Source organism: Camellia sinensis, chromosome 7, assembly GCF_055761805.1.
Source record: "Camellia sinensis isolate YWXY chromosome 7, ASM5576180v1, whole genome shotgun sequence".
In the NCBI taxonomy this organism is placed as follows: Eukaryota; Viridiplantae; Streptophyta; class Magnoliopsida; order Ericales; family Theaceae; genus Camellia; species Camellia sinensis.
The window spans coordinates 146,088,552-146,107,447 of NC_138967.1; the positions used below are offsets into that span (position 1 = coordinate 146,088,552).

Sequence of the window (18,896 nt, forward strand, 5' to 3'; positions counted from 1 at the left end):
TGGAGTTCACATAAGCCAAGTGTCAACCATCTCAGAATATTTGGATGTGTTGCGTACACCAAGATTCCAAAAGCAAGAAAAACCAAGCTTGATAATAAGGGAGAAAAATGTATCCTTGTCGGATATGGAGATAGAACAATGGAATACAAGTTGTATAATCTCATTACCAGAAAGGTGATCATGAGTAGAGATGTGATATTTGAAGAAGAAGAAGCTTGGAACTGGAATCAAGATGAAGTTGTTAACGATGCAGACCTCATTCTTGAAGATGAAACATCAAAAGTTCCGGTTGAAATCACAAGAGAAGTTCAAGATGAGCCACAAACTCCTCCACATAGAATACCAGCACCTAGATCGCCAGTCTCTCACAGAAGTGTTGTATCATCAGCATCATCAGATGATAGCTTTTTCAAATAACCAAGACGAATGAGAAATTTGCAAGAGATGTACGAAGCTACAGAAGAAGCAGATCTGAATTTGTTCTGCCGACTCGCAGATAGTGATCCACTTACCTTCTCAGAAGCCATCCAAGAAAATAAATGGAAGAAAGCAATGGATGAAGAAATTCATGCCATTGAGAAAAATGACACATGGAAGCTTACCAGTCTACCAGAGGGGCACAAACCCATTGGAGTGAAATCGGTATACAAGACAAAGAGGAATGCACAAAGCGAAGTGCAACGCTATAAGGCAAGGTTAGTAGCAAAAGGTTACAAGCGAAGAGCTGGAATTGACTACGGAGAGGTGTTTGCTCCAGTTGCCCAATTGGAGACTATTAGGCTAATGATTTCTTTGGTTGCCCAGCACAAGTGGCAGATTTATCAACTTGATGTGAAATCTGCATTTCTTAATGGTTTCCTTGAAGAAGAAATCTATATTAAACAACCTTCGGGGTATTTTCAAAATGGTCATGAAGACAAAGTGTACTAATTGAAGAAAGCACTTTATGGATTGAAGCAAACTCCACGTGCATGGAATACTAGAATTGATCAGTATTTTCATGACAATGGTTTTGAAAAATGTCCATATGAGCACGCACTATATTTGAAGAAGGAAACTAATAGAAGCATGTTGCTTGCTTGTCTTTATGTTGATGATCTAATTTTCACCGGAAACAATCCAGCCATGTTCAAAGACTTTAAAAGAAACATGGTCCAAGAATTTGAAATGACAGATATTGGATTGATGGATCATTTTCTCGGCATTGAAATGGCACAAAGAAAAGATGGAATTTTTATTTTCCAAAGTGGCTATGCCAAGGAAATTCTTAAGAGATATGAAACGGAAAATTGCAATCTAGTGAACACTCTTGTAGACAATGGAGTGGAGCTCAGAAAATGTATGAAGGCAGGTGATGTGGATCCAACTTATTTCAAGAGCCTAGTTGGAAGTCTTCGATATCTTACTTGCACCAGGCCAGACATACTCTACGAAGTAGGATTGATTAGCAGATATATGGAAACACCAGATCAGTCACACCTTTATGCAGCAAAGAGGATTCTTTGCTACATCAAAGGTACAATCGATGATGGTTTATTCTATAAACCAACTGATAATTTTAATCTTGTTGGCTACTCAGATAGCGACTGGGGACGTGACTTGGATGAACGGAAAAGTACTACGAGATTTACTTTCTTTATGAGAGATACAACCTTCACATGGTCGTCCAAAAAGCAAGCCATTGTGACATTATCGACTTGCGAAGCTGAGTATGTTGCATCCAACTCAGCAGTGTGCCATGCAATATGGTTACGGAACATGCTGAAGCATTTGGGATTTCCATAAGAAAAACCCATTGAGATCTATGTTGATAATCGCTCAGCAATTGCATTGGCAAAGAACCCAGTTTTTCATGAAAGAAGTAAGCATATTGACACCCACTAGCATTTTATTCGAGAGCATGTGAAAAATAAAGAGGTGGAATTATTTCCTTGCAAATCTCAAGATCAGCTTGCTGATATTTTCACGAAGCCATTGAAAAATGATCTGTTCAACAGAATGAAGATAATGTTCAAGATGAAGCCACATGGAGAATCAAGATTAAGGGGAAATGTTGTAAAGTAATCTTGTTTCATTATAAAACAATTTCCACCGGCCTAAGAACCGGCCTAAGAGTAGAATGGAGGCTTCAAATCAAGATTGTCAAAAGTAGCAGCTGCAAATCAAGTTTGTCGTTTGAAATTTGTTGCCTCAGTCGTAATTGCATTTAGTGCGTTCACTATGTTAGTTTTATCTATATATAGCTATTGTATTATGAGAGTTCAGTGTGTGGGAAGAAGAGCGTTAGAGAGTTTTTCCTCTCCTCAGTGTATCCTAAATATTTGAGTTAAATAATCTATTTTTCTGATTATACATTCTCTCTCGTATTTTTTTTTATTTTGTGAACCACCATAAGTGGTTTGCACCTCACTTCCACCAACAATTTTCCCTTAGTAGTATCAGTTCAAATCCTAATACTACTCTACAAAGTAAACTAGGGGGCTGAAAAAAAATGGCTATGTGAGGTGCATATTATCCCTATGAATGGAAGTAGATGGAGTATGACATCTTTATTGATTTAATTTTTCACTAGCTTAACTCCCACTAACTTTTGCTTCACTAGCTTTGACTTCACTCAATTGTACTGTGTGGGTTGAGAAACATGGCTAGTGCAATGTGAGGTACAGAGGCCTTGCGATTATAAGTTATTGTAGTGTTTAATTTTGAGCTATTGCTGCGGTGGAATTTATAAATAGTCAAATTAAAGTTGGTTACGTTTTGCTATGATGTTTGGTTTTGTTCCCAAGTAGTGTTGCATATGATCCGTTCTTTGATTAGGACTAAAGTGATTTTCGATTATAATGCAAATTAGTTTTAGTCAAAACTCAACGTTACTTTGATTAATGACTAAAGTTTAATATATATATATATATATTAATTTAATAATTGAAGGTAAAGATGCATATAGTATGTAAATTTTTTTTAAGGTGTGTATAGTAGAATTTCTCTCTCTATATATATATATATATATTCAAACGATGATATGGAGAATCACTTGCAATATGGCGTGGAAGCTTTCATGGGTCTCTCTTCGGTAAGGGAAGTCTTTTATACCATTAGAAAGTAAAGAAGATGACGTGTGATTAGTGTTGAATCGTAATGATAAGATCAAATTTTTATATTAAAAATTACGTACCAAATGATGATATATCATCAATATATAAAATGCAATCACAATGACATTTATTATATCCAGTATTATTAGAAAACGTTGTTATTGTAACCAATTATGTTTTGGAATGCACATCCTGAAATATAGTACACTTTCGTTTTAAAATAATAAATTTGGTGATCTAAGATATCTCAAAAAATTGTTATAATATATTTCCTTAGGTTTTTTTAGGAGTAAAATGAAAATAAATAATGAGATGAAATCTAAAGTGAGTGTAATTTTAACGTGACAAAACACAAAAAATGAGTCAATACTTGCTATATTGTGTTGTCATATGATTAATTTCGGAAAAACTTAGGCTGTGTTTGGTTTGGGTATGGAATCATAATTCCACCCTCCTATTTCAGTGTTATGTTTGCATATAGTTTTCAAAAATAGATGCTACACCCACGTTTGAAAATTCTTTTCAGAACAAGTTTGGTTGAGTGAGTTTTTGAATTTCGAATTTTGAAATTGGATCTACCCGATCGTCTACGTGGACATCCTGCTAGACAGTTTTTGAATTTTTGGGTTTACTCGATCGTCCGCTCGGACATCTGGCTGGTTGACCGAAACAATATCTATATAATAAGGGAGAAAGGATTTTGAAAATGTATACAAATATATCAGAGACACACTTCCATTGAATGGCTGAGATGAATCTTAGATGTATATCAATGACTCAGATCAATCCTCTCAAATATAATAAATACTTAGTTCCCGCCCAAAAACTCTTCTCTCTCTCCCACGTCTCTGAAAGGCCGCCCACCTACCTCTCTCTCTCTCTCTATCTCCTCATCCTTGATTTTAAACTCTCTTCCTCATACTGTCACACAAACCTTCTCCATCTCTCTGCCCAGCTCTCTGGTTTCGGTTCTGGACTGGATAGTTTTGGTTGTGTAACCTCCAGCAAATGGGTTTCTATCTCTATTGAATAAATTGTTTCTAACCTATGAAATGGGTTTTGATTTCTCTTGAAACCTATGAAATGGGTTTCTAACCTCCAGCAATTAGAAATTAACTGTTGATGTCGCAATGCAGACACTGAAGGTTTTGGTTCTCTGCCGAGGCTAAAGAGCTCACCGGAGATGGAGAAGGGGGGGAACCCTCTAGAACACTGTCTACAAATCTGAGCCATGGGAGCTCCGGTACCTCTCTATATACGCTTCAAGTTTTTTATTTTTAATTTTAGTTGGATAAATTGTTGGAGCCAAGATTTGGCTGTGTCTGTTTCCATTGAAATGTGGTTGTGTCTATTTCCATTTTTCTTCAGTTCTTCAGTTCAAGGTTATGTACATACTCTTAAACCCACCCAAGCACTAATTTTTGAGTCCATTCTGTTTCAGTTCAAGGTTATGTACATACTAATTTTTGAGTCCATATTATTTCCATTTTCCATTAATTTTTGAATCAATCTAATACATTTTATTTGAATTTCGTTCTCCACAATTAATTACAACCTATCCTCCACAATTAATTAAACCCACCCAAGCACTAATTGAAATTTGAAATTTGAAACTAGAAAATTCAGAACAGAGGTATTTTACATTGTATTTGTGGCTGTGTCTGTTTCCATTAATTTTTGAATCATCTAATTAGTCTCCATAGTGCTTTAACCTCCTCAAACCCGTAGCCAAAAATCCTGCGGTCTACTTCATTGCCAACGCAGCTTCCCTTGATTTGTTTTCAACCGCCACATGTAGATCAATTAAATATTCTGGAAAATAACTGTAGCAGTTAACTGTGGCAATCCCAGCACTCAAAGTTGAAACGTCACTTGTGTTTGCACTTCTGTACGAACTTTTCAGTATAAATATGGAATTGACATTCGATTTTCTATGGGGCATGTTGGTTGTGAAATTGGAAAACCTTTGGGGCAAGTTTTACCAGTACTCATTGCAAGATCAAGTTCCATCTTTGAAATGATGGAAACGAGTTGCATCTCTAACAACAAACTGATGCTGTGGCAGTTTCCATTAAAATTGTGTCTGTTTCCATTAAAATGTGGCTGTGTCTATTTTCATTTTTCTTTAGTTCTTCAGTTCAAGGTTATGTACATACTGTTAAACTCACCCAAGCACTAATTTTTGAGTCCGTACTGTTTCGGTTCAAGGTTATGTACATACTAATTTTTGAGTCCATATTATTTCCATTTTCCATTAATTTTTGAATCAATCTAATACATTTTATTTGAATTCCATTCTCCACAATTAATTACAACCCATCCTCCACAATTAATTAAACCCACCCAAGCACTAATTGAAATTTGAAATTTAAAACTAGAAAATTCAAAACAGAGGTATCTTACATTGTTTTTGTGGCTGTGTCTGTTTCCATTAATTTTTGAATCAATTAATTAAATGTGGCAGTGGCTGTTTCCATTAAAATTGTGTCTGTTTCACTACCTTCATTGATTTTTCTTCAGTTCTTCAGTTCTTTGTGGGTCATTGAGAATCCTGAGGCTTCAAGGTTATGTACATATTGTTATTATGGTTCATTCAGTTTTAATATTTTAGGGTGAATTTTTGAATCCATACTGTTTCCATTAATTTTTGAATCAATCTAATACATTTTATTTGAATTCCATTCTCCACAATTAATTACAACCCAATAATTAAACCCATCCAAGCACCAAGAACTTTGTTCTTACAAATTTATGCCCAAAACTTTGTTCTTACAAAATTCAATTGAAATTTGAAAGTCGAAACTACAAAATTCAATTGAAATTACAAAATTATGCCCGAGTAATTTTGTTCAATTGAAATTTTACAAAATTCAAGTGTTTGGTTGGGTTGGTCATTGTGTGGGTTTTTATTTACAGTTTGGCTTCTGACATGGGTTTAATTTTGAAGTAAGAAATAAGTTTTGATTTTTGAAATAGGTTTTGTTTCTTAAATGGATTTAATTTTTTAAAAGGCTTTAGATCTAAAATAATACTTGATCTTCATGAAATGGGTTCATTTTTCAAATTGGTTTTGATTTCAAAAATGAATTTTTGTTGGTTTTCAACAATCAACTTTGTTGGCTTCCAAAAATGTTATATATTGGCTTCCAAAAATTTTATATATTGTCTGTAAATTTTGATTGAAATGCACTGCATTTTTTTAAAATTTCAGTGATATGACATTGGTTCTTAGAGATTTTGTTTGGGAGATGATGAGCAGAAACTGGTTCAATGAGAGAAGAATAGTGTTTGGCCTCGGAGAAATAGGATGGCTTATTGAGAGAGTTCATTAAAAGGCAAAGAATCAGACATTTTGTATTTATTGTTGTGTAAACTAAACATGTTGAAAGAGTGGCAATCTCAAGTGAGCAACAATTTTTGCATACTTCATTTAATTTGTTTGAAAAGATATGATAATGTTTGAAGGCACATTTCTCTTTCATCTTTATCCTAAATAGCATCCAAAGTGGTAAACTCACATGAATTTTACAAAATTTTATGTTCCACAATTATCTTAGTAGTTTAAATGGATTTTAATGTGTACTATTTGGGCATTGTTTTTATATATTTTTGAAGGGTGACACTTTTGCCAAGCAAATTTTAAATTTTCTACTTTTTTCCACGGTATGTACTATGAAAATATGTCATGTTCTTAAATACTCCTATTTAGACTTTATGTTCCTGAAGTAATTTTGCTTTTTTAATCTTCTTCCGTATTCATGTTAAATACTCTACCGCTGTTGGTTGGATATGAATCTATAGGAATTGGATGAGATGAAGAAGCTTTTGAAAGAGTCCAGCATTGTTCATTGATAGAAGGAAACAAACCAGTGGCACCCTTGAACTCTCCAATCAAGGTAATCTCTTCAAACTTCCATGTTATATGATTTATCTTTTATTTTTTTATAGAGAAAAGATTCAACCATTTAAGCTATTTATATGAGAGTGTCTTTAGGCACGAGTAATATGCTAGGAACTCATATTAGACTCTTTTCTTTTTTTTCTTTGAATAACATTCCTTTAATCCGTTTGATTTGATTTATTTATTTTATTTATTTCATATATCATTACTAAAACGGCTATTAGACCACTATAAAGTCGTTTTACTTTAGTTATTTTTTAATGCAACAATTTCAATTTTAAAGTTTTTGTAATTGATGTAATTAATGACTTTCAGATTAATCATTTGTGTAATTACTCTTATTTAAAGTACTTTTTCATTTACATGATTAGTTTAGTCACATTGGGGTATTATATGAATTATATGAATGTAATGATTTTGTAAATTCAACCATTTAAGCAATTTTAACGAGTAGGCTCTTAACAAAATTATAGAATTTATGAATTAATTTGTTTTACAACTATAAAAGCTGAGTTCAAGTTTTTATCTACTAAAATTTCAAATTCATGTTCTTGATTAGGATTTCAATTACATGGCTTCTTTGTGTTAATGATTAGGATTTCAATTTTTTTATTAATTGATTTTGAAATTCATGACTTAATTGGTTTGAATTTGTAGTTTCATAATGTTCAAACTTTCATTAATCTCATTAGCAAAAGTCTTTTTATTTTTTTAGAATTCTCTGATTGGTTGTTGAGAATTTCATCGTTCTAGGTTAGTTTAACTAAGTCATTTAGAATTTTTAAAATTTTAAGCAATTTGTTAAGCTTTATATATTGCAAACCTTTTATCTTTAAAGCTTTGTCTTAAGTATTCCGACTTTCGTCTAGACACTTCTATTAAATGATTTGGTAATTGTTTTGGAATGTAGGAGACCTTAGGCATCATTAGTTTTACATTTGTTTTTGCGACAATTGATTTCTATCCTTTTGCTGATGAAGAAACTTATATTGATTTGTCATTTTCAAGTGTGTAAAACTATGCACTTCGTTTTCAAGTGTAAATCTAAAACTTTATCATGTGCATATGTGAAAGTAATTTGTGTATATACTAATATACTTTCTGAATATTTAGAGGCAGGTTGCCGTTGTGTAAATTTATATAAATTTGGTTTGGTTTGAGAGGTAGACATTTGGAGGTGTTTGTTATTTAGATTTTGATCAAGAATACCATTTTCATATTGGCATGGTGTGCTCCAAAGGGAGAACACCACTTTGTGATTCCTCTTATTTTGAAGTTGTGTCTATAATAAAGGGGATCTTGCTCAAACATATGTTATCTATTCACTTTTTGTATGTCATTAGAAAATAGAATTTTAGGTATACTTGGTTCTCAATGTTCCTAACTTAGGAGAGAATAATAAATGAAAATTATTCAAACAAAACATTTTTTACGCCGTGCCTTTAGGCACGGGCATACACTAGTATATATATATTGCAATTGCGACCTGCTATTTTTTAATATTTTAAATAAAAAAAATATTTTCAGAATTTTTTGATTTTTTTAAATAAAAAATTTATTTTTTTCAATAATTATTTTTTTTGAATTAAATTTTAAAAAGAGTTTGGTCATGAGTGTTGAATAGAATTTTCAATAAAGTTTTGAGCTATGTGTTTGGTTATAAATTATAAGTTTTTGAATTAAGTTTTAAAAATTCTTTTCAAAACTCATAGCCAAACAATTTTTCTTATTTCAAAACCAATTTCAAACATTCAAAACTCAAATCAAAATTCTTTTCAAAACTTATAACAAACAAATTTTCTTTTCTCAAATCATGATTCAACAACTCACAAATTCAAAATAAAACTTCATTATCAAATTATGATTCTAAAACTAAATTAGGCGCTACCATAGATTTTATTTGATGTTTAATTGTTAAAAAATTTCTCTTGACTAAAATTATCTTTAATTCTTATAGGGGTAAATTATACTTTGCACCCTGCATTTTATACAAAATCTCACTTTAATCTCTACACATCAAATTGTGACATTTAACCCCCTGCACTTTTGGTCAAGTGTCACATTAATCCTTCTGTTAATAGTGAGGCTAACAGAAGTGATCCTTTAAGGAGCTAAGTGTCACAATTTTGATGTGTAGCAACTAAAGTGGGATTTTGTGTAAAGTGCAGGGGTGCAAAGTGTAATTTATTCTCATATGTTTTTCATGTGACTAACCTCTGTTAATGAGGCTAACAGAAGGGTCAAAGTGACACTTGACCAAAAGTGCAGGGGGTTAAGTGTCACAATTTGATGTATAGGGGACAAAATAAAGTTTGATGTAAAATGCATGGGATGCAAAGTATAATTTATTTTTTTATAGTGTAAAGTGTACAAGTCTACTCTTATCTTATTATAATTGAAGTTTCAGGGAACATAGACTAGACTGAGTGATGACACATAATTTATTTAAATAAAATTTCTGTCATTTACTGCATTACTCAGATGGGATGTGGAAGTGAAGGTGCAACAACTTTTTTTTTTTTTTTTTTGGGAGTCACAATTTGATGGATTTTATTGTTTAATAAACCAATGCACTTTATTAGGGAGTATTTGGCATGAATTTATTATCTTGAATTAAGATACATATGTCAACTCATTAAATCAACTTTGTTGCAAAACTTACCTGCGAAAGTTTGGTTTGCGACTTGCTGGCACTAAATTTTTTTTTTTTTTTATAGGAACTAGTAAATTGGTCCGAACTGGTTCAAATCATAGAATTTGGTTTGGTTTTTTCAGAAGATGAGTTGTTTCTGATTTTAAAATAATCAAGAATTGTTGACCATGGTTGAACACCCTCGTTTCTTCAACTTTGTTTTCCCTAGCTTTTGTTTCAAGAAGACAAACTTCGTATGGTCTAAACTGGATGCGCAAGTCCTTTAATAGTTGAATTGTCACGGTAGACCCCAACCCATTCCAATTTGTTGTTTTGAGAAAATTAGTTCTGTTGCGTACTTAAAAGAGTTCATGACACGTGGCCTGTATTAGGCCTAATTTGGCTATCCCAAATCCAACCCTAAACATCGTTTGTATGGGCTGAAATTTGGAGGGGGGGTGGACCATCCTCAACCACAAAATACTCTTCAACAATAGAAGTCTGCTAAAAGCTTGCCAACCAACTTCCTAATTTTTGATCCTCGCTTGGAAGTTTTCCCAATTTGCTAATCTGAGAGAAAACCAATTGCATTGCTATGCAACACATATAGCTCTATCACCACTTTTCTCGGTTAGAAATTGCGCCACCTTGGATTGTGTGCTGTGAGCCTCTTGTACAAGTCTACTACTTGCTGCTTAATTTGGTGCACTATTTTGACACATTTTGCTGCAATTTCCTCCTCCATTACCTGCCTTGCCTGCAAAACCTGACCCAGGTAAAAGGCTTCCTTCTTTGTTGGATTGACATTTTTGCTTTTGAGTGCCATAAAATCGACCAGGATTTACTCATAGTTAGGGTCAGTATCCCTCAGAACTATCATCTCTCATGGCCAATTCTGCTGCACAGATGGCACAAATCTGATAGCCTTGCCATAGGTCATCAAGGGTTTTTCTGGCGAGTGAGAGAGTCCGTCAGGTAGGGTTCATTTAAATTTATCATTAGTCTGACTCAGGGAGTTTCTATCAATAAAACTCTCATGAGAATCATATTTCCACCCATGCAACCTCTCCAATGAGTTGTCCGATCTTCACACTGTTTGTAGTTTTAGATTACCTTTCGGCAAACCATGTATTTATAACACAAACCGTGTGATTCGAGCTACAAGTTAAAAATAACCAAACTGTCTTATGGTAAGATAACTAAATTTTTATATTAAAAAGTACATTTAATATCGATACATCAAATGCAATTACAATGGCATTTTTGTTTAGATGGTGAGAAGAGATGAGAAAAAAAAATATTGTGATTTCTTATTTTCTTATTTTTTATTTTTCATTGCTTCCATTGGAAATGCTTACCTATTGGAAATGCTTCCATGTGAAGTTTCTTATTGCTCCACGGAAATCCTTCTCCATCTCAAGGATTTGGGTATGGCCGCCTCTGCCTCTGCTGCCGCTGGTGTACGTGGTGGTGCTGGTCGTCTTCCTCTTCTCTGTTATTTTCCTCGTCCTTCATGGAGTTTGACTTCCTAAGGAGAGAAAAGAAGGACTCTGTTTTGGGGAAATTTTGAATTTTTTTTTTTTACTAAAGCAATCTGAGCCACCCATTGTTAAGTGGGTGATGTGGCCCAATCTGGCCATCCCCTAGAGGAAGCACTGGAGAGAGCTTACTGGAGAGGATCCGGACTCCGAACCAATAACTCCTCATACTTTTTTTGTAGGGATGTACAAAAAAAATTTAAAAAAAGTTATGTAAACCCATTTATTGACTAAAGTCTTGCCTGAATTCTTTTTTTTTAAGTTGCCAATCTATGGTAACGCGAAGTTAGACCTCTACCAGGTCTTCACCGTACGTCATGGGTGTGGATCCTTAGCGGTTTCTTTTATCTATTGTGAACACGATTACAGTTTATTTTTATTTTTGCGTCTCCATCACACTATTTTTTTAAAAAAAAACTGCTAAAGCCACGTTTTCTTCCTCTTTCTCCAGATTGTCTCAGCTTAAAAAAAATGGGGAGGTCTTTCCCGATTTTGATATTCTTAATCTGGAGTTGGAGACTTTTCAACGATAGGAGTTTGCTGAAAACTTGGTAGCCCAACTTCGTAATTTTGGGCGCTCACTTGGAAGTCTACCCTACCCAATTTGTTGATTTAAGAGAGAACCAAAAGATTTACCATGTTGCGTTGCTAATTTATGTCACATTTGGCTATCACCACTTTTCTCTGTCAGGAATTGTGCCTCCTTGGCTTGTGCCATGGGAACATCATGTAAAATTCTACTAGTTGCTCAATTTGGCGCGTTATTTTTACACATTTTACTACAATTTCTTCTACCAATACCTTCCTTGTTAGCGATACCTAACCCAAGTAAGGGCTTCTTTTTTTGTTGGATTGATATTTTTTCCTTTGAGAGCAAAAAATTGACCGGGTTTTGCTCATAGTTGGGGACTGTAAGGTGGATATTGACTAGGTCAGGCCAGGCCAGGCTTCATTACAAATTAATTATATATATGTCAACTTAGTCTTACCGCGACTTGGTATTGAGCGTAGTTTGGCTATTCCAAATCTAGCTCTAAAAAAAAAATTCCAATCCCAAACCACCCCCATTGTGCTCGTATATATGGGTTGTAATTTGGACCTCTGAACAAATCCTTCTATAGTTGAATTATTTGCAATGTGACAAGCCTTATCCAAATCATATTCCTCAAGTTTTGTTTTTATTATACAACATAATATTTATTAGGGAAAAAAAATTACACAAACTCATGATTGGCCTATTCATAGTATTCCAAAGAGAAAAAGAAAAAAACATTAATCTCAAATTATTCAAGTTTGGAAGTTCAAACTACAATTACTACTTAGTACATAATACATCACATTGTCCAAAGTTCAAATTCAAATTACAAAAACATCATATGGTCCAAATAGTTCTACTTTCATAGCCTTGAAAGCTTAAGAAAACTAACCATAGCTCAAAGAACATTCCCACTCCATGAAATTCCAATGTGCACAAAAGTTGTCATTCTTCGACAGTCTCGCAAGTTCACTGTTCACAATAACCCCTATAGAAAAATAGCAATATGTGAACATAGTACAGAAGAAACAAGATAAAGGATATTTTTTATGGAAAAATTACCAATAAGTCCTATTTTGCTCTTAAGATTACTATTGACTCCTATTAAGTTTCAATATATACAATTAAATCCTATTTGTTATAAAATATTCCCAAAACGTCCATTCCCCTGTAATGGTGTATCTTATTCCAATTTTACCCTTCTTATTTAATATGAACATTGAATAATAATTTTATAAACAATTTTAACTTACTTAAAATTAATTTCAACAATTAAAAATATTTTTACTATAAAATTGTATATAAAATAAATTATTTATGAATATTTTGGTTCATATTTTAATGATAAAAATAAAAATAAAATAAAAATATTATTATGAATGATTGAACTTTTTAAAAAAAAAAATCATAAATAAAAAAGAGAATAGGACTTATTTATTAATATTGAAATTTAATATAACTCAATAATAATTTTCAAAACAAAATAGTACTTATTTGTAATTTTTTCATTGTGATTTATGAATTTTTTAATACAATATCATAATTTTTACAATTAAAAAATATAATTTTACTTAAATTAAAAATATTTATGAAATGATTGTTCATATTAAATGAGAGGTAAAATTGGGATAAGATATAGAATAATGCTATATGCACCAATTAGTGTACTAACTACTGTACTAACTAGTGTACCAACATATGAGGTGGCATATACACTAGTTAGTACATTAATTGGTGCATGTAGCACCACCTTAAGATACATTATTACGGGGAATGAACCTTTTGGAAACATTTTATAACAAGTAGTACTTAGTTGTCGATATCAAAACTTGATAAGACTCAATAGTTGTCTTAAGAGCAAAATAGGACTTATTAATAATTTTTTCTTTTTCTTTTTTTAAATTTCATGAAAATGAGAAAGGGGAAACGGGCCTCACTTTTCAGTCCTCAATAGAATTTTTGTAAGGAAAATGATATAGAAATCTATTTTCTAAATTAGTTTTAAAATTTAGTGATGTGTAAAACTGATGATTAGATAATAATTACAGAAAATATGAGAGAGAGTTGTCTTAAATATTTGAATAGACCACCACATTATCAGGTTTAAAAAATAGATCTAACTTTTAAGTTAGTGTAGTACTACTCATTTTGTAATCAGGGGCAGAGGGAGCTTGGGCTCAGGAGGGTCACGTGCCCTCCCTGACTTTTGCATTTTATTATTATTTTTTATTTATTTTTATTTTTATTTTTTTTTTTTAAGTGTGGTCTGCCTTTACTTTCACACACGCAGTTAAACCCACTGACCACTCACACACACACCACACGCTAGACGCCCACGTTTGTATTTTTATTTATTTATTTATTTATTTTAAGGAATTCCAATCCCAATCAAATATTGATACATAACTTTTTTTTAGGTGAGTACACACAACTCCAATTACAATAAGGTTAAAACTCTAAAACCCTATAAGTGTATAAAATTCTTTATTTTTTTATTTATTCACAGTACTTGTGAAATATCTTCATATTTTCTTTACCTTCTTTGTCTCCCTTTGTTGTTTTGCAATTTACCGACTCGCAATTCACCAAATTAGGATCACAAAACACAGATTTGGGACCACACTACAACTTTGGTATCTTCTTTTCATTGTTTACAGGTAACTTTATTATTATTTTTTTAACTTTTAAATAAAAATTATGAGTATTAATTTATAATTATTTGTTAAGTTTTGATTTGTAAATTTTTTTTATTTGTTATTATTTATGTTAAAATAAGAGATTTTGATATGCTAAAATTATGAATCTTAATTGGTGGTGATTTATATTAAAATTAGGGATTTTGGTTTGTTGTTGTTTGTGCAAAAATTAGGGATTTGATTTGTGCTAAAATTAAAAATATTAATTTGCAGTGATTAATATTTAAATTAGGGATTTTGATCTGTTATAATTTGTGCTAAAATTAAAAATTTTGATTTGTTATGATTTGTGCTAATTTAAATTTTTTGATTTGTATTAAAATTGAAGATTTTGATTTGTGGGGGGTTTGAGATTCTGATTATGAATTTTTATTTTGATTTTGAGTTTTTTCAAACAGTCATGGAGAAATATTTCAAAAGAAAATCAAAGTGGGAATCATCTCTTTCTCAAGAAAAAGATGAAAATTATTCTTCCGCAAAACAAAGTCGCATAGAAATCAACTTAGTAGACCTTCGTGCAGATCCAGGACTACGGCCTCGGATTATTGACTATAATGCTAATGATCGAGACCGAATTCGTAGGGTATATCTACAAAAAGGTCCTTGTCAACATCGTGATCATAATTTTTCACAAAAATCATTTGGACAAAAACTTCGGCGATTTAATCAAGCTTGGTTCAGTGAATTTCCTAATTGGTTGGAGTATAGTGTAGCAAAAGATGCAGCATTTTGTTTATGTTGTTGACTTTTCAAACCCGAAATATTAGTTCGAAAAATTATTATTATGTTATTGTTATTGATTGGGGAAGAAAAAATTTGAGATTGTAATCAGTGGGTGCCCCCTATATTAAATTCTTGGCTCCGCCACTGTTTGTAATCCTACCTTAAGTTCACATGAATCATATAATGTTTTTTAAATGATGGCATACATGTTGCATCAGCCCATCCAATATTGTTTGTTGTCATTTTGAAACGAAGAACATATAACAATATTGCCATAAAGTTATAGATTTTCTATACCCAAAATCTCTTATTCCCTTCAAAATATGAAAGTCTCGAGATATGATTGTGCGATTGAAAATGCTTTCGATATATGGGAATAAGAATTAGAATTTTGGGTAAGAAGAACCGTGCCATTCCGTAAGTACAAGCTAGAGTTACACGATTTTATCTAAAAGTAGATCACAAAAACATTATAAATAAACAAAACAGTAAATCTAAAAACGTACCTAGAAGTATAGAACTTATTGCGAAACAATGCCTTATCAACTTCGGTTTCCTTGTCCCGTCCTTTTCTGTCTTCTCGGCTTGTGTTGCTTCCTTCCAAAGGTCTCTATGAACCACTCGTGATACCTTGTGGTTATTGTGTGCCCAATAACTATCCCAACCACTATCCCACTCACATATCCCATGCATATGACAATCCAATCAACTGTACTTGGGAACATTGAATCATTTTCTTCTTCGAAGTTCAATGGTGGTGCCTTTGGCTTTCCACATTTCCTTGACAAAGGATCTCCGCACAATCCTAAATTCCCCTCATAGGAATTGTTCTCGAATGTGTTTAATTGCATCCCATGTGGAATGGGTCCAGTGAGATTGTTATTTGACACATTTAAAAATTCAAGGAAAGTGAGAAGTGCTAGTTGCTGAGGGATTTCTCCTGAGAGCTTGTTTTGAGAAAGGTCCAAAGATTCAAGGTTTGTTAGGTTCCCCAAGCATGATGGGATTCTACCACTAAGGTCATTGTTGGAAAGGTTGAGAACTTGAAGCCCCTTGAGGTTTCCAATAAATTCTGGAATCTCCCCTTCAAATTTGTTGCTTGAAAGATCAATGGCAGTAAAGATATTCAGGATCTGCTTATATTCTAAATTTACACCTTTGATTGTAATATTCATCTCGAAGTAATAGATAGAAATCCATGGAAGGCTGATATTTAGGGGAAATTCTATGGGTGCGTACAAATATGTCGTCTTGTTGACATCAAAAAATTTCATTGCAATCCAATTTTGAAAGTATTTTGCTGGCAAATTGCCTGTAAAACCATTATGAGAGAGGTCAATGATGCGCAAATTTGGAAACCCTAGCTTGATTTTAGGACTCTCAATTGCACCATAGAATTTGTTGGATCGCAAGATAAGAACCTGTAACTTTGTAAGATCTCCTAACCAAAAAGGAAATGTATCTTCAATCAAAATATGTGAGAGATCAAGAATCCCAAGCTCAATACAACTTGCTAATGATCTTGGCACCTTCCCCTGTAATTTATTACCACTAAAGTCAATCATTTTCAATTTGTTTCCTTTCTTGTATGAGTGAGGAATGGGACCTTGAAAGTTGTTGTCTTTGAGATTTAGAACTAACAGAGAACTTAAGTTACTCAAACATGGTGGAATAGTTCCAGTGAAGTTGTTATTAGACAAATCAAGTGCGTAAAGAAAGCACAATCGACAGATCAATGGCGGAAGTTCTCCTGTTAATCCGTTGTATGCGACACGATAAGATTGGGTGGATAGTGGTGGAATTGGCAATGGTCCTTTTATCATGTTATGAGAAAGGTGTAAAATGATTAAATTATCCCATGGAATGATATCTGGATGTTGCTCAAAGCCTGTTAGAAAGTTTTCTTGAAAACGTATAACCTCTAGAGTTTCTACACTTGTGTTCAACATCCATGCAGGAATTTGGCCATAAATTTTGTTTCCAACAAGAGATAGCACCTCAAGTCTGTCTTGGAAGCGCAAAAAATTTGGGAATTCCATCAAATTGCATGTATCCAATATTAAAACCTTTAACCTTGGAAGAGTGTTATTGGAAGTGGTTTTGCTCGACACTGTTAATTTGTTTATGGACAAATCGAGATAAGAAAGTTTCCCGAGCATCAGAAAATTTTCAAGTTGCAAGTTGCCAAGGTTATTGGAAGCAAGATGAATTATTTCAAGATTCTTTAGCTCAAAGAATGATCTTGGGATTGAGCCTTGTAATTGATTATCATCAAGGTCAAGTGAAATTAGATGGGTTAGGTTCGTTAACTGAGATGTTAGTTCACCACTTAAGTGATTGGAGGATAGGTTTAACAAAGTAAGTTGAGTTAGGTTTGAAAGAAATGATGGGATCGAACCGTATAGATTGATTTCACTAAGGTGCAATTCAGTGAGTTCAATTAGCTTACCAAGAAATGGCAGGGTCCCTACATTAAATTGGTTGGATGAAAGTGACATGTAATTGAGTTGGGTCAAATTACCAAGTGAAACTGGAAGGGACCCTGAGAAATAGCAGTCAGAGAAATTTAACACATTCAAGAAATGAAGATTTCCAATCGAATCTGGTAGCTTCCCTGAGAAACTGGTGTCAGAAAGTGTCAAATACTGAAGAGGGCTGACTGGGTGAAATTTGGGCAAATGACCAGTGAGATTTTTATTGAAACGCACATTGAGAACTTGAAGCTTTGGTAGATAGAATATGCTTATTGGGAACTCACCACGCAACCCACAATTTTCCAGGACGAGAGTTGTCAAGGAAGTTAAGTTGGCCAATGTATCAGGTACTTCAGAAGATATGCTCACGTCATTGAGACGAAGCACTTTGAGGTTAGTCAAGTTTTGAAGTAGGCTTCTCAGACCAGGCTTTTCAAGTTTCAGTAGTCCTGAATTTGATGAGTCTACATTGAAAGAAAGATCAATGGAAACCAAATTGGACAATTTTGAGATTTCCAAAGGGATTTGACCGGAAAATACAGAGGAGGAAAGGTTGAGACTTACTAGCCCTGAGAGATGGCTAATTTCTGATGGAATGCGAGAGTAATCGAAGTCATTATAAGCAAGGTTAAGTCGCTGAAGGTGAACTAGGCTGAAGAGGCTGCTGCTTGAATTGATAGAACCGTGGAGGAAACTGCTGCTGAGGTCAAGGCCAATCACATGACCCGTATCCTCATCGCATTTGACACCATCCCATGAGCAGCAGTTGCCACTATCTCCTTCGAGCTTCCATGATGCAACCTTCAGATAAGCAGAAGGATCACTAGAAGTGGATTTGTCAATTGAAAAGCTTTGTTTGAATTGCAACAGGGCGGAGCTCTCGTCTGCATGGCATAGTGGCTGCTCAGCAGACAAAGAGTTAGCCATTATTGTTATAAGATGAAAGCAGGAGAGTGATAAGAAGAGTACATGCATGAACAGAAAGAGATGCAAAGAGGAACCCATATTCAGTTTACTTGATTTCTCTGAGCACTCTTGGATGAAAGAAAGACAATGCTAACATGGAGCTTTTTATAGACAAGATTTTTAGTGTTGGATTGGTTGGGGTGTTTGTTTGGAAAGATTGGAGGGGGGATTGGATTTCATGTTCATTTTATGAAGGAGTGTGTTGTTTGGTTGAAAATTGGTAGGCCGAATTACGAGTCCAAACAAGCTTCGTGTCCTTCATGTGTGGGATTGTTGTATCTTAGAGGGGGAGGTAAGATATTTAGTGGGATAACAATCTAATGGGATTAACTCGTA

At 33.5% G+C, this 18,896-nt stretch overlaps 1 protein-coding gene and 1 pseudogene across 1 annotated transcript; one reads left to right on the plus strand and one right to left on the minus strand.

Moving 5' to 3' along the window:
- The first annotated feature begins 1,068 nt into the window (after window positions 1-1,068).
- On the plus strand, window positions 1,069-1,785 carry LOC145796160 (secreted RxLR effector protein 161 pseudogene; annotated as a pseudogene).
- A 13,877-nt stretch (window positions 1,786-15,662) lies between these two features.
- On the minus strand, window positions 15,663-18,521 carry LOC145796161 (receptor-like protein 6). Its single transcript, XM_082881197.1, has one exon. The coding sequence runs from the start codon at window positions 18,519-18,521 to the stop codon at window positions 15,663-15,665; it is 2,859 nt and encodes a 952-aa protein (XP_082737323.1).
- Window positions 18,522-18,896: the final 375 nt, after the last annotated feature.